General features: G+C 43.1%; 1 protein-coding gene across 1 annotated transcript in view; it reads left to right on the forward strand.

Annotated features, from left to right (window-relative positions):
- The first annotated feature begins 11,979 nt into the window (after positions 1-11,979).
- LANCL3 (LanC like family member 3) overlaps positions 11,980-16,435 on the forward strand; it is a 116,122-nt gene continuing 111,666 nt past the window's right edge. The window contains exon 1 of the mRNA XM_019632526.1: positions 11,980-12,852. Coding sequence (XP_019488071.1) covers positions 12,280-12,852 — 573 coding nt within the window. The 5' untranslated portion in view covers positions 11,980-12,279. The remainder of the gene's footprint in view (positions 12,853-16,435) is intronic.

Genomic DNA, 16,435 nt, shown 5'->3' on the forward strand with positions numbered 1-16,435 from the left:
TGCTCTATAACTGTAATTTTGCTACTGTTATGAATCATAATGTAAATATCTTTTTGTTTTCCGATGGTCTTAGGTGACCCCTGTGAAAAGGTCGTTCGACCCCCAAAGGGGTCACAACCCACAGGTTGAGAACCGCTGTTCTAGAGGTGTTTTCTTTGTGGTTACCATAGTGCTTACAAAGAACACCTTATAGTTGTAAAAAGTTACTTTAAGCTGATAGCAACTTAACACCAATCAAATACAACTCTACATTTTTACTTTTCTTCCCCCACACACTTTATGTTATTGATGTAACAAATTACATTTTTATATTGTATATCCATTAATATATTTTTATAATTATAGTTACTTTTTATACTTTGTCTTTTAACTTCTATACCAGAATTAAAAGTGATTCACACATCACCATTTTATTATTATAGTATCCTGTATTTGTCTATATATTTACCTTTACCAGTGAGCTTTATATTTTCTTATAATTTTGTGTTGGTTTTTAGCATCTCTTCATTTTAAATTGAAGGCCTCCCTTTAGAATTTCTCATAAGGCAACTCTAGTGGTCATAAATTCCCTTGGGTTTTGTTAATTTGGGAAATTTGTTTAAGTATACATGGTGGTGTGGTAAAAAGAAAAGTTTCGCTGAATACATATGCTTGTTTGGCAGTTTTTTCTTTCAGCACTTTGAATATATTATCACACTCCCTTATGCCCTGCAGATTTTCTGCTGAGAAATCTGCTGATATTGTTATGGGGTTCTCTTGTATGTGAGGAGTCACTTTTCTCCTGCTGCTTTCAAAACTTTCTCTTTGTCTTTGACTTTTGAACGATTATAATGTGTCTTGGTTTGGACTTCTTTAGATTCATCTTTTTTGGGATCTGTTAGATTTCTTGAATATGAAACTTTATTTCCTGCCCCAGATTTCGGAAGTTTTCAGCCATTATTTCTTTAAATAAGCTTTCTGTCCCTTTCTGTCTGTCTTATTCTTCCTCTTGGACTTTCATAATTCAGCTATTGGTCATTTTTTTTAATGTCACATAATTTTATTGGGTTTTCTTCCCTCTTATTCTACCTGATTTTTCTCTTTGCTTCTTTCACTTGATAATTTCAAATGACCTTTTCTTTGAGTTTGCCGATTCTTTCTTATGCTTGCTCATGCCTGGTGTTGAATCTAAGAAAAATTTCAATTTGGTTGTTTTATTCTTCAGTTCCAAAATTTCTGTTTTTTATTTTTTATACTTTTTATCTCTTTGCTGAAATTCTCATTTCATTTATGCATAACTTTCCAGAGATCCTTGAGCATCTTTATGACAGTTATTTTTATTGTTTGCCAGGTAATTCCTATACCTCTGTTTTTTTAGTGTTTATTTCTGGAAATTTATTTTGTTCTTTGATTGGGCCATTTTTCCTTATTGCTTTGTGTTCCTTGTAACTTTGTGTTGGTATTTGCCATTTTAAAAAACAGTTAACTCTCTCAGTCTTTATGGACTAGCTTCATACAAGGAAATACCTTCACCAATCAGACAAACTAGAGACTCTGGGGGCCTCTCAAACCTTTTCTGTGGATGTGTCTTCTCTGGACTTGTGCATGTAGATTCCTAATTAAAAGGATTTGCTGGTTTCTTTTGTTCAGGAGCTTATCATCTCTTGTTTCCTCTGGTGTCAGTATGCTCGACTGTGGGTCCTCTTGTTTTGTTCTCAGCGGCCCCCAGTCATCTAAAGGGTGCCAGTTCCTGTATGTGTTCTGAGACATGTGAGACAGCAGTTAGTCCCCTGGGCAGCCCCCAAAAGCCAGAATTTTGGATGCATACTCCATTCCTCTCCCCCTGAGGGAGAGGCCACCATGCTATGCCAGCCTTTGTCTGCTGAGCCATGGGTGTTCTGGTGTAGCAGCATGCCACACAGCTCTTTTTTGTTCTGACTGACCCCTACACATCTAGAGTGTGTTGGGCCCATCCACATTCTGAGATGGGCAAGACAGGAGTCAATCCCTCAGGAAGCCCCCTGAAAATCCAGAATGTTGGAGACATGCTCCACTCTTTTCTTGCCCCCCCCAAAAGAGAGGCTGCGTGTGGTATCAGCCTCTGTCCGTTGTGCTGTGGTGCTCTTGGAGCTCCAACATGCTTTCCAGCTCTTTTTGGTTCTGAGCAACATCTAGGCACCCAGTGTGTGCACGTTTCTATCAGTGCTCCCAGACAGGTGAAATGGAAGCCCGTTCCTTGGCAGCCCTGAAAGGCAGGACATTGGGCGTATGATCCAGTCTTCTCTTTCACTCCCCCAGAGGAGCCAGGAGTTAGGTAGGAGTTTGCTCCAGATCGCACAGCACTGTGGTGAGGAGAGAGACTATGGCAAGAGACTGCTACAAATTTTCCTATGGACTTCAGTGTAACTGGTTTCACACTTGCCTTGGGTGCAGAAGCCTCTTACCTGGTTTCTGGATTTCTCAGAGTGGGAATTGGTCCATGTGTTGTTGAATTAGTATTTCCCTGAAAGGAGGAAAGTTTTGGGGATACTGTTCTGTCATCTTAATGACATCACTCTCTGTACCTTTGATTCTTTTTTAATAAGAAAGAGAAATAAACTTCTATTGCAGTTAGAATTTTTTGAGAGTTTCTTTTTAAGCAGCTAAATCCAATAATATTAATGGATACTGATAGATGCCTCCTGTGGGTGGTAGCTAATATTAGATGCAGTCTTAAAACTTTACCAATCTAGGACAACATAAATGTAAGATTCAAAGTATTTTTCTTTTCCAAAATATTTTCTGAAAAAGAGGAAGTTAAAAAAATAATGAAAATATATAAAATGTCAGCTCCCAGGAAAGCAAATCCTCTTGTTTGATTTATTTTTGTTTTTACCCATAGGAAAACAATAGTACTCATGCTGCTTTGGTTGATTAGGAAGAACAGAGCAGATATCCAGATGTTAAGCCCTTGGCTTGCCTCATATTTCACATATTTCTTTTGTTTGGAAACTTAGTCTGCCTCAGAAACCAAAGTCAGCTGGTACTAAATAAATGGTCTCATTTTATTTATATTTAACCATTTGGTAAATGAAATAAAGCCATTAGAAGAGATAACAGACCTCAGGTTTTAAAATAAATATTGAGACTAGATAAATATCTCTTTCATGACATTTATCCAGTAGCAGGAACCTATTAGACTGTCATAATGTTCTATGCCATTGACTTATGTCCAGGTTCCCTTTCATAGAAGACCAATCTTTCGGATGCTTCTACACTCATCATTTTTATATACTTATTTACTTATCTCTTCTACATCCAGTAGCACTCTATGTCTGAATTCCAACTTTGTATGTCTCGTGCAAAATTTAAAATCCAAATATACAGTGCTCTTTACAAAACAAAAGGCTAAATGTCACCATCTGAAAAAAAACCAATTTTACTGAGTATTGGTGGCCTGGAGATTCATTTATGTGAAGGTTCTTATTGTGAATTTTAAGTAACTATGTATGAACCACTCACCTGCATGTTAAATAGAAATATAATATTGATGATTTTATGGAACATCTTAATTGAAAGAGAAAATACAAATAGACTGAAGATATTGATGTTTTTCTCTTTTTCTCTTTTAACTAAACTTGTCTTGTACAACTTATCACCAATAATAAACCAGATTTCTCCATCAATCTTTCCAGAAACAGTTCAAGTAACCAAAACAACCAAAGACATCTTGCAGGGTTTTTTCAAGGCTGTGAGAGTTTGGTAAAGTAATGAGAAATTGTGGAAAGCTTCCATTGTACTTAAAAGACAGAAAACCACTGAGTTAAATATCACCCTCATGCAGCGCCTGCTTATCCTTTCTTTGCAGATCTGTTCACCTACATGGCTTTATGTCACATGTTTTCCTTTCCTGCCTACTCTTACCACTGTGGAAACAGATAGTCTTGAAAAGGATTGAATAAATTCTGTGTTATGCATCAGCAATAAAATTTGTCAACTAGAATCTTTATTACCAGTGATTACATCAAAGCTGAAAAATACAGCACAATTTTTTTTTATCCTAAAAGTTGAATTTGTCACACTGAAAAAAAAACATTTAGGCTTGTATGTGGAGTATGTTTGATTTAGGAATCAGGAGAAAGAATAAGCAAAACAAACAAACAAAGAAAGATAAAACCCCATGACTCTTTTCTAAGAAGAACCAACTTAGAAAAAGAGGATAGATGGATGGTAAGCAAGAAGTGGGAATCCACTTCTTGAAGCAACTACATGCAAAATAATAATGATTTTGGACAAATGCTAACATTCATTCAGAGCTAGACATCAAGTTAAACACTTTATAGGCATTATTCTAACCATTCTATGAGACAGTCTATTATCCTTACCAGTTTTCAGATGAGAGAACTTAGGCTTAGGAATAACTTTCCCAAGAGCACACAGCTAGATTTGGTGGAGCAGGAATTTGACATCAGATCTCATTTCAACATGCCCACTCATTCATTGCTCAAGAGCTGTTCTTGATCAGCTCTTATTCCCAACCATCCCCTCAAATATGACTTCTACAACCTTTCCAAACATTTTTCTTGATTCCTTCCCTGCCTACACAGCTTCTCTAAACAAATCACAGAAAAGTACTTTAAATGATCAAAAACCCAAATTAGTCGAGATCTCTTTCTTTTGCAAGTGAGAGACACCTGCTTGAGCAAAAGAAGAAATACACTGGGCCCCATAACTGAACAGTCCTTCAGGTAAGGCTGGGTGCCAACAATGTCATCAGGTCATACTCTTTGTCTATGACTCAGTTCTGCTTTCCTGTGTGGCTTTATCCTCAGCTTCCTTTCGCTTGCAGTCATAGGATGGCCACCAGTAGCTGCAAGTTTAATCCTTCTCCTTTGGCAATGCCAGCTTTAGGCTGCCCCTCCTTCAGATGGAGTGATGAGTTCCAGTTCACTTACTTACTGCACCTGGTTTCTAATTCTGCCATTACATTGTGGACTGGTGATCCCGTTTGACATACAATGGCTAAAAACATACTTAAAATTGACATTGCTGAAGGTAGAGAAAAAGAGAAAAGAAAGATAATAAAATCCTATGTTAAAATGTATATTTTTATGACTGTTTGTGCAGAGGAGCAAGATCAAGAAAATGGTCCAGAAAACAGACACCAAACCTCATCCATTAATGAGGAATCGGTTGAAGTTTTTGACATTATGAAGGGCACGGCAGACATCAACAGGTATCTCTTGAACAAATATTGTGTGCCAGGCATTACTCTAGATGCTGGAGAACAACAGAGACAAAAATTCCTGTCCTCGTGGGGATTACATTCTAGTGGATGGGGACAGACAAGAAAACAAAATAAATCAGTGAAAATATAGTTTTTAGATACTAATGGTTGGGGGGTAGTGTTTAAAATTAAAATAATAACTCATGGAAGACTTCATGAGACCGGAATGAAGGGCAAGCCATGAGTATATCTTTTGAAGAATATTCCAGGTAAAGAAAACTGCAAAAGAAACTCTTCAAATTAAGACTATGACTAGGGGCCGGCCGAGTGGCTCAGTTGGTTAAGAGCTTGCTCAAGAGTTTGAGCTCTGAGCAACAGCGGTTCGAGTCCCGGCCCGAGCTGAGCTGCCACTGAGCTGCCAACAGGTAGCGGGATGGCTCAGCTAAAAAAAAAAAAGATATAAAGACTATGACTAGGATGTTTGAGGAATATCCAGGTTGCTGGAACTGAAGGAGTAAGAGGAAGAAGAATAAGAGGAGAGATCAGAGAACTAATGAGGGCCAGACGGCAGTGGGCCTTTTAGGCCATCCTATGGACTCTGGATTTTACTTTGAGTGACAGGTGAAACATTGACATCAGACAGAAGGCAAGATCTGACATAATGTTGTGGCTGCTGTTTTAAGAAGGGCCTATGCGGGCAAAAGAACAGAAGCAGAAGTCTGCAATTAGGTTGCTAAGCAAATAAATCAGAGATGTATCTCCAAAAAGAATGTGCTCTACAGACTAGACATAGCACTGACTCAATTATCTAAACCATTTCCAGGATGCAAAGTATTTTGAAAGTATTTTAAAGATGGTTTATCCCATAAAATGTACTAAGCCTAAAGTGTTGAGGTTTGACAGTTATACGATTATTGAATTATTTTCACATTTCCCTTTAGATAGTAATTATTTGCACAAGAGGGACCCTTTGATTTTAATACTTGTTTCCTGGGTAGTTTTGCATAATTTTTATGATTTCCTTGATGAACCGGCTAAAACTATTTTCCATCCTTAGTTTTGCATAATCTCATAATGAGAAAGCACCACGGAAGAACTAGGAACTGGGAAATTCAGCAAGATCACAGACACCATGTGTTGGGAGCTGCCCGTCAGCAAATACTGCTAGAGATTCTATAACTATCAGGACAAATCTTGCAGATAAGAGCAAAATTTATGGCTTCAGCAAGATTTTGTATAGGCTGCATATTTCTTGTGGGGTCATTGCTACTTCTAAAAAATCCAACTAGAATTATTACTTTGGAACACAAATTTATGTGTGCCTGCATTCTTCTTGTCTCCCAGTCCAGATTCCCCCCACAAATACCACCCTGCCCAACTGCTTGTTGCCCTGTTGAGTGGGCACTATTGATTATAGGGGACTTCTATGGTCTTGGATAATGGGAAGCTAGCAGAATATTCCAGTTACGATTGCTGCATAACAAATTACCCTAAAACTTAGTAGCCTGAGATAACTATTTTATTTTGCTCATAATATTGTGGGCAGGAATTATGGAAGGGCTTGAGCTGGCAGCTGAAGGTTTGCCTGAGCTGTATATCCAAGGAAATTCAGTCACATGGCCTTCAGTTGATGCTGTCAGAGGGGCTGTTGATTCAAGCACCACAAGTGATCTCTACATGTCGTCCGCAGTTCCTCACACTACGGAAGCCTCAGGATAGTCAGATTCTTACAAGGTGGCTCAAGGTTCCAAATAGGAGCGTTCAGCATGTAAGATGGAAGCTGCATCATTTTTTATGAGCTAGGCTAGGATGTCATGCAGTGTCATTTCCATCACATTGCGTTGGTTCCAAGTGAGCCATAAGCCCACTCAGATTCAAGGGGAGGGAGCATACGCCTTACTTCGTGATGAGAGGAATGTCAAGGTCACATTGTAGAGGAGCATGTAGCATAGAAGACATTATTTGGGCCATATTTGGAAAATATAATCGGCTACACAGAGTTAGTTATTAAAAATAGAATGTGTGAAGTCACTGAATTCAAGGTAAAGTACAGAGGTCACCAGACTTTGTGGAGAAACGAAGTAAGGAGGCAGAAACTGAAGAATGTTCACATTCTTGCATTCCCAAGAGCAAAAGGATCCAAGAAAACAGAGGGAGTTTAATCAAGCCAAGTTAAAATTTCAATAAAGGCCTCACTCTGCATTCTACACTACAGGGCACATTGTTAATGGTGCTATTATGGGAATTCATTCATCATTTCACAGACTTTTAGTGAGTGCCGACTACATGTGCCAGGGACTATTCTAGGCTCTTGGCATACTCGTATATCAGTAAATAAATGTAAAAGAAAGCCCTACCTTCATGGAGAGTGTATTCTAGTGAAGTCATGACATTAAAATAAATAACACTGCTTGTGAATTAAGTAAATGACAATTAGAGGTGAGGCCTCATGTGGTCTAAATAATACTACATTTATTCATATTCTGAAGTATATTCTGGGCTGAAGTTTTGCCAGGTGATTGATTGTGCCACAGACAAAGTGGTGAGGTCTTCAGGAAAGAATTTTATAGGTGAAAAGGTTAATTTGTCCTGTGAGTTTAAGAGGCTTCTGGAGATGGCTAATCTCTTTGCTTCTCCCAAATCATGCTGTTTCACATCCATCTTATGACCTTTGCTCTACTTGTTGGCATCACTGTCCAAAAGCAACCCCTAAAACCCCCAATATTTCACCCCACCCTGTATCCATACGCTTTGTCATGTAACTTGGAGTTCCATAGAGACACTTTACATTTCCTCATGTGATTTGCCAATGGAACAGGGCAGACAAGAGTGTGTCAGTTCTGAGACCAGACCTAAAGAAGCCTAGCATGTTTCTGCTTATGCTCTTGCTCCTCTGCCATTGCCATGCAAGCATGCTGACGTTGGCCTGCTGGAGGATGAGAGACATGTGGACTAGAGCGTAGTCATCCCAATCTCCCTCAGCAACAGCCAGCCCACCCCCAGACAGAGGAAGGAGCCCAGCCAAGGTCCCAGATGCATGAGCAATAAACTTATTGTTATATGCTACAAGATTTTGTGCTTGCTAATTATGCAGCATTGGGGGGCAACAGAAGGGTGACCCAACGGGGAAAAGGCAGAGCTCCTTCTTTTGGAGACCTGCTTACAGTTTCATTTTGAAGCCAGTCAGCACAGGTCCATCACTGCTGCTGGCGCTACCTAGGTGCTGGGCTGTGGGGAAGGCTAATCAGAGTCAAAATTAACAGTTGTCTCTAGATTCATGACAAGGGTGAGATGTAGAGAAGTGAAGTGGAATAAGGCTTCATTTCTGCCTGTGAAGGGTTGCATGTGATGTCTCCTGTGTGAAGGGACAAAAGTTATTCTCAATGCCTGCTATGGTTGAGGAATGAAGGAGAAGGCCCAAACAGAAAGTGTTGTTGGAAAGTGGGCCCTTCTCGGCTGCGCATAGTCCAGGTCCTTGGCAACTCAGGCAAAGAATTGAACTAGATGCCGGAGTACAGTACTGAAAAAGTAGTTTATTCGAAGAGATAGTAGTAGAAGTAGGCCTGAGCAGTAGAGTAGAAGTAGGCCTGAGCAGTAGAGAATGGCTCAAGAGCCCATTATTAGAAGAGAAATTACATTCCAAAGAGTTTGGAGCGGGCCATGCACAAAGGCGAGGCTCAAAGGGCTCAAAAAGGAATAAGGAATAAGCGGTAAAAAGAGCAGGTGTCCAAAAAGGGAAAAAGGGAAAAAAGGAATGGACTTCCCAGGACTTGGGGTTTTTATCCCTTCTTTAGAATGGGCTGTTTCCCTAAAGATGTGGGACCACATGATTGGCACCTGTGATTGACAAGAGGTACTGCGCAGGTGCGAGTGACTGGTCTCATTTAGTTGGGTATTTTGTACCCATTTGTTTTCCCTCAGGGAAAACAATTACCTATTCTAAGAGTAGGTAATTACAATACAAAGGGGAGTTCTGGGTGGAGAGGGCATGTCCCCTTGGCAGTTGCATTCTGTGGGATGTGCAGGAATGCAGAGACCCAATGCCTGCCTCTAACTGCCAGCCTAGTTTTCCCTTTGAGAGACGTGATCCCCATAAAATCTCTATGGGAAGCTGAGGGACAGGTCTCTTCTTCTGTATCTGCTTCCTGCTGGGCAGGGTCATAGAGCTGTCCCTGCCTATTGGGGGATTCACAGAACTCTCACCCTAGCTGATCTCAGACGAGAGGAAGGGGTCTCGAGCTCCGCCTGGAAGACCGTGTTGGCTTCTTTGGTTGTGACTGGCAATCTTGTTGGGGTGTCTTCTGTATCCCCAAGGCCCCTGAATGAGGAAAATAGATTTTAATTAATAAATCTGTTAGCTCTCATGAAGCCTGTGGCCATTCAGCCCGTCACTCAGGTGGTGTCAGTTGTCTGGGCCCAAAATGGGTTTGGCATTTAGCTTACTGGCCTAGGGGATATTAGGAAGTCACAGTATTTCAAGTAGTTATCTGAAGCAGGAGCAGGAGACTTCTATTTTTTAGGATTCAGAAACTGATTTACAAAGCAATCAAGAAGCAGGGGGATAGGAGAATTCTAGGATTCAGTCTAGGAGCAATATTTAGCTTAGGATTCACAGACTGATGAGAAGAGTAATCAAAGACAGGGGCTAAGAAACTATGGAGGAGACTTCACATTTCTATAGGAATGAACACTTAAGTCTTTGGAGGGAGGGGGCACTCGGTTGGCCTGTAACAAAAGTAAACATTCTAGTGGCTCTTTTGATACCCTTAACCCATCAAGCGCCCTGCCTAATTGTGGACTTAGCTTATTATTATTGTTAAAAATAAACCTATTGGAGGGCCGGCCAAGTGGCTCAGTTGGTTAAGAGCTCGCTCAAGAGTTTGAGCTCTGAGCAACAGCGGTTCGAGTCCAGCCCAAGCTGAGCAGCCGCTGAGCTGCCAACAGGTAGCAGGATGGCTCAGCTAAAAAAAAAAAAATAATAAAATAAACCTGTTGGGCTGGCCAAGTGGCGCGATGGTTAAGAGCTGGCTTGGGATGCCAGAGGGCCCCGGTTCGGATCCCACATGTGAGGGCCAGTAACACTGCCCTCTATAGCTAGGATGCTGAACAACAGCTCAACCGGGAACTGGGCTGCTGTGAGTCCCTGGCGACTGCGAAGGCTGCAGCCCCTACTGCAGTGGGTTGCCATGGGCTACCGTGTGTAGCCAGCAGCCAGCATGAGCGGCCAGCAGCCGCAGTGAGCGGCCGTCCAGAAACCGGCGACTGGTCTGCCTCGCCCCGGGGAGGAGCGCAATGATGGTGCCAACTTGGGCCAGTGAAGCAAAGACCTCCACAACTAGACTGAGGAACAAAAGGATAGCAACTGGTCTGTTCCCCTTCCCCCAATTCCGCATAAAAATCTTTAAATAAGTAAGTAAGTAAGTAAATAAATAAATAAATAAATAAACCTGTTTTGGCAGTGTTATAGGAGGATGGGGGCCATATCATCCACTAGGTGGCTGTCAGTCCTGGCAGTCATCTTTGCAAAGTGAGCTCCTTTTCCAGAATGCATCAAGCAAGGACAGAGGGGCAGGCTGTTTAATCTCTGCCTCCAAATCATTGTGACAATGAACACTTCCGAAGGAAAAAAAAATGCCTCCAAACAAAACTGTCCTTTCAAGTAAGTGGAGCAGTTGCTCTTCCCACAAAGTGTCAGAACTTTTCCATGAGTCACTTACTCTTTTGTGTCTTGCACAGTCCCTATCAAAATGCAAATACCCCGGGAGAGGTGACCTCTTTGGCCTTCACTGGTCAACACTTTGGGAACGGAAGAATTATTTGAAAATAGCTGAGCAAAAGAAAGGCCACTCATTGTGTAATTAATTGTTCACTTGCTGCCTTTCCAACTGGACTGCAAGCTTCGAAAAGTCTAGGACCATGTCTCTTTTGTTTCTCCCTCTATTTCTAGAGTCCAGGACACATAGCAGACCCTCAATAACATCTGCAGAAGGAAAGCAGAAGGAAGACACATGGGAAGGAAGGGAAAGAGGTAACTGAGGACACGCAGAAAAGGGTAAAAAAAAAAGCCTACCTAAAATTCTCATGCAGCGTTTACCCTTATATTATAGTTAATGACCTCAAGATATTTATTGGGCTCTTATTATGCATGGGGGGTGGGTGTCTCTAGGAGAAAGACAACTCCCGCTCTTTTACCTTAACTTAGTGTGGTTCTTTGAATTTTTACTTCTGTATACTCCAAGGAAAACGTCACGACAACCAAGGCCAAGAAAGTCTCCCTACGGGGAATTTCATTGTTTTAATGCATGAAACGTGATGCACTCAAACCCCTCAGCCTGTGGGATCCAGGCATATCAGAATGAGATGTCCGAAGTGACCAAGAAGAAAAACAAGTTTCAGGAGGGCGCTCAGTTTTCCCCTAGTACTCTAGATTAGTTCAGTGGCTTCCCAGCCTTTAATATGCATATGAATCACCTAGGAAGGTTGCTAAATATGGTGATTTGGTTTCAATAGGTCTGAGGCGAAGTCTGAGATGCTGCAGTTTTAACATGCTCCCAGGTGATGCTGATCTGCTGACTCGCGGACCTCACTTTGAATATACAAGGGACTCGAGGTCTTCACCTCCCCCACCAGGTGTGCTAACGCCCAGACTCAGCGTTCCGGTTCGGAGTCCCTCGCGTCCCTGGCCTCCAGCCGGGAGGGGAGGAGCTGGGGGCGGAGCGGGAGGAGTGGCGCGGGCGCCGAGTGTCCTGCCAGAGATCACCTCGGCCCCTTAAAGAGGCGGCGGAGCTGCGGCGGCGCATGAGGGGGCCAGTTCGGCGAGGGTGCGGCCTCTGGGAGTGGGGCGGCGACGCACCTCCCCAGCGTTTGCTGGGGTCACTCAGGAGCCTCGCGGCAGCCTTGTGGCCCACTTGGCAATCCGCTCCCTGCTTCTCGCGCCCGCCTCCTCTTGTCACCTCCCGTCTCAGCCTCCCTGCTCCATCCCGGCCGAATCCACAGCCATCCGAGCGCCTCAGAGAGCGAGAGGTGGTGCGTGGGGCTTCAGAGCGCGCCCTCAAGCGGACCCCGGCTCCGCCTTACGGGGCACGGGCAGCGGCATGGACACCAAACGATGCTTCGCCAACCGCTTCGATGACTACCAGGGCAGCCTGCTGGCGGGCCAGTGCGAGGAAGCGGTGGCGCCTTTGGTCACCGCCACCATCGAGCGCATCCTCCAGGAGCTGCCCCCGCTCGGGGGTGGCGCTGAGACCCGGGGGGCGGCGGCCGCGGCCAGCAGCTGCCAGGGAGGGCTGTACGGCGGAGTGGCCGGGGTGGCCTACATGCTCTACCACGTCTCGCAGAGCCCGCTCTTTGCTGCGGCCCGGGAGCGCTACCTGCGGTCAGCCAAGCGCCTCATAGACGCGTGCGCTCGCGCGGAGGAATGGGGCGAGCCGGACGCCGATACCCGCGCCGCTTTCCTGCTCGGGGGCGCGGGCGTGTACGCTGTGGCCACGCTCGTGTACCACGCCCTGGGCCGGTCCGACTACGTGCAGCCGCTGGGCAAGTTCCGGGCTCTGTGCGCCGTCTGCGTGCCGGTCTCCTTCTTGGAGTGCGGTTCCGACGAGCTCTTCGTGGGTCGAGCTGGCTACCTGTGCGCCGCGTTGGTGCTCAAGCAGAAACTCGCCCAGGAGGTAAGAGATAGCCCCGACCGCCAGGGGGCGCTCGCTGCCTGCCAGGCCCTGCCCGCCGCCCTCCCCTGGACTCCGGGCTCTGGCTTCAGTGCTCCCGGGCCATTCTCCGTCTATCACTCTTTGTTAACTCTTTAGCGCTGTCATTTCTTCACTCTCTTGAGGTTGAGCTCCTGCTTTTGTCTATCTTCCCTCCTCTTTTTGAGTCTCTCATTTGTTGGGATTCTGCGTTTTTGCGCTTTGTTCTTTTTTTCCACTGAACGTGCCACCTCCCCATATGCTTCATTGCCCAATAGCTTTCTGGAGGCCCTTTCAAGTGAGATTTTTAAAAACCTCGAAAATGAAAGGGATTTCTTCCTTTGAACCCCCTGTCAAAAGCTGAAGCACACTTGAATGTTAGAGTACTATTAGAAAAGTGATGGAAGTTTTGGGGGCTGATTATACCATCATTGTTTCCATCATTAATGTGGAGGTAAATAGCGTCTTCTACCTCCCCACCCAGGTCTGTAACCCAGAATAACTGTCCAGCTGTAGGTCTGATGTGCTTACCATTCAGTTCATCTCGTGGCTCTTATAAAATGCATATCTGATGGAGGTGGCCTCTGTTAAATATGTAAATGTAGAGAGAATTGTACCCTGTTGTAATCGAATGTGCATTTTTCATTTTAAAATGTGCATTTAGGATTGTCAAGACGACAGCATACTGGACAGGGCAGGTTTTATCAATGAATAGTTTTCCAGTGACTTCTTGAAGTGAACTGGATCTCACACCTGTATATAGGGTTTTGTTTTGGTTTTTGTTAGATTCACTTTGAATACAGCATGTGGATATTAGAAGAGAATGTGCTAGTTCCTGTGGATAGGAAAAAAAATCCCCTAAAGGATCATAGTAACTAGAACTGAAAGAGAGGCTCTTTCATTCATAACCCATTGGAGCGAAATATTGTTCTGGGGAGGAAGTGACACATTTAATTTCGGTTTATTTGGGTGAGAGAAGTGTTTGAGGAAAAATTAAAGGTACACAGTGTTTTAAACATGTAATTAACTTAGATAACCTCTACAGAGGCAGAGTTGATTTTTTTTTTAATACCAGGTGAGGTTGATCCAATGAGGAAAAAGATGACTGAAGACTGCACTGTGCTAGCAGGGCAGCAAAGGTGTGTGTGACAAAGTTGTCTTGAAATAGTTCACTCTGCCTCTGAGTCACTGTTAACTGCTAGCAGTTTCCCAAGGGCTCTTGCAGCTTTATAAAAACCTTTTAGAGGGCCACAGGGCTATTTACATATAATTTGCATTATATTTGCATCTACTCCTCAGACCTTGCAGTCTGGCAGTAGGCAATTTTCAAATTAGTTTCCCCCCCCCTGTTGTTTTCCTTAAACTTTCTTCATTCCCTTTCCATGCCTTGGGGCCTGGGGCCTTTTCTCCAGAATGGAATGACAAAGAGTGGGAGATTCATTAGGTCACAAAGGTGGAAACAGACCAGAAGGACTCCCTGCCCCAAAACGGGGGTCCCAGGACCAATCTGCAAGGCTGATCCACCAAGCTGTTTATTAGGACATCTCTTCTGCCCTTCTGCCAAACGAGATCTGTCTTTTTATAATAACCAAGTTGAGATGCGTTGTTCCCTGCTCCAGAGACAGAACAATCTCTGAGGGTTCAAAACAAAACAGAACAAAACCAGCCCTTAACCTGAGCAAATCAGCTAGCCGGAGGGTCAGCCTCAGTTGCAGCAATTTATGAAGCTCAGGCTTGAAATGGAGGTGAAAGGCATGCCAGGCTGGAAGCCCTTTGAGGGGAAAATACAATTCTTATGCACAAAATGCAAGTCTTATCAGTAGATGATCCATAAACCTTGATTAAATTGAATTTCAAACTTCTCTCATTTCTCTATAAATGATCTGTCCTTGTGTTCTGGGTTTCTTTCTCTCCAATGTCATATATAGTAATTTTTCTCTGACAGTTTCCTTATTTATCACCACAGTCTAGATCAGGGTTGGCAAACTGCAGCTTGTGAGCCACATGCGGCTCTTTGGGTACGTACATGTGGCTCTGAAGTAAAATTGGAAATGAAAACAAAACTATCATAGTTCATTTATAAAATTTTTAAAGGATATTATTCCCATAATGGTGATTATATAAACATATATTTGTGGTTCTCGAATAATTTTCAAATTGTTGTGAGGGACAGGATTGGCTCTTCCAGCTCAAAAGTTTGCCGACCCCTGGTCTAGATACTCCCCCACACATCTTTGGCACCTAATAGTTGAATGAATGAGTCACCATTTACTGGGATTAGTATGATATACTGTGAGCTGGATTCTCTCACTCAAAACCATTCCATGTGCCTCTGAGAAACCAGTCTTCTTAAAAGCACTTTTCATTATGTCATTTTCCTGCTGAACAGCCTTCAGTGGCTCCCTATTACCTGTTTTCCTGGCTTCTCATCTCATTCATAGTTAGAGCTGTGACACTTAAAATGGCCGACAGGCCCCACATGGTCTGGACCCCTGCATACCTACTCCACCCCTGCTCACTCTGCTTCAACCACACAAGCCTTCCTGCTGTTTCAGGCATTTACTGTCTCAGGTTGTTCCCTCTGCTTAGAATACTCTTCCCCTAGCTATTTTTATATGTTGGCTTTCTGACCTTGTACAGGTTATTACCTTCTCAGTGAGGCCTTCCCAGTCCACCCTATTTAAAACTGCAATGCCATCCCCTGACTTATGCCCCTTTCTTGCTTCATTTTACTTGTTTTATTGATGTCTCCTCCAATTAGAATGTTAAGCTCCGTAAGAGTAGAGTTTTTGTTGCATTGCTGTATTGCCAGCATTAAGATGGTGCCCTGTACATATTTAGGTACTCAACTTTCCTTTTTTGAGTGTTGTTGCAAATAGTGTCTACTCTATGGCTAGATTTATCACTCAGTTTAAGTGGTGTCCCATTTGTCAATATTTTCCTTAATGGTGGTGCATTTGGTGTCATGTTTAAAAAATTCTACCGCCAAGGTCTCAGTAAATATTCGTTGAATGAATGAATAAATGAATACTAATTTCTCACAAATTTTGCCTCAGATCAAGCTTAACCATTAGACCAGTGCCTGTTAAACTTTATTAATGTTCATAGGACTCTCCTGCAGATCTTTTTAATAAAATACAGATTCTGATCAGCAGGCCTGGAATTGGGCCCAAGATTCTGCATTTCTAACAGGTTCCCAGGTGATGCTGATGCTGCTGGTTCAGGGACGATGCTTTGAATAGCAAGGCGATACAGTGCTACATAGGTTTTGGCATTATACCAGCCGTGTCTATTAAGGCATGCTGTAAGACACCATTGTATGAAGCTTGATGTATTTACTTATAAGATTATAGTTTAGAATACTGATTACTATAGCCGACCATGCTTTCTTTATGACGACCCAGAAGAGGAGTTTCTCCAGGACTTGGACACAGGAATAGTTGTGTTCCTCCTGGAAATGGATTGAATTTTTTTTTAAAGATTTTTATTGGGGGGTTGGGGGGATGGGAACAGCGCTGGGGAATTGGGGGAAGGGGAACAGACAAGTTGCTGTCCTTTTGTTCTTCAG

Source organism: Hipposideros armiger, unplaced genomic scaffold (assembly GCF_001890085.2).
Source record: "Hipposideros armiger isolate ML-2016 unplaced genomic scaffold, ASM189008v1 scaffold_1149, whole genome shotgun sequence".
NCBI lineage: Eukaryota > Metazoa > Chordata > Mammalia > Chiroptera > Hipposideridae > Hipposideros > Hipposideros armiger.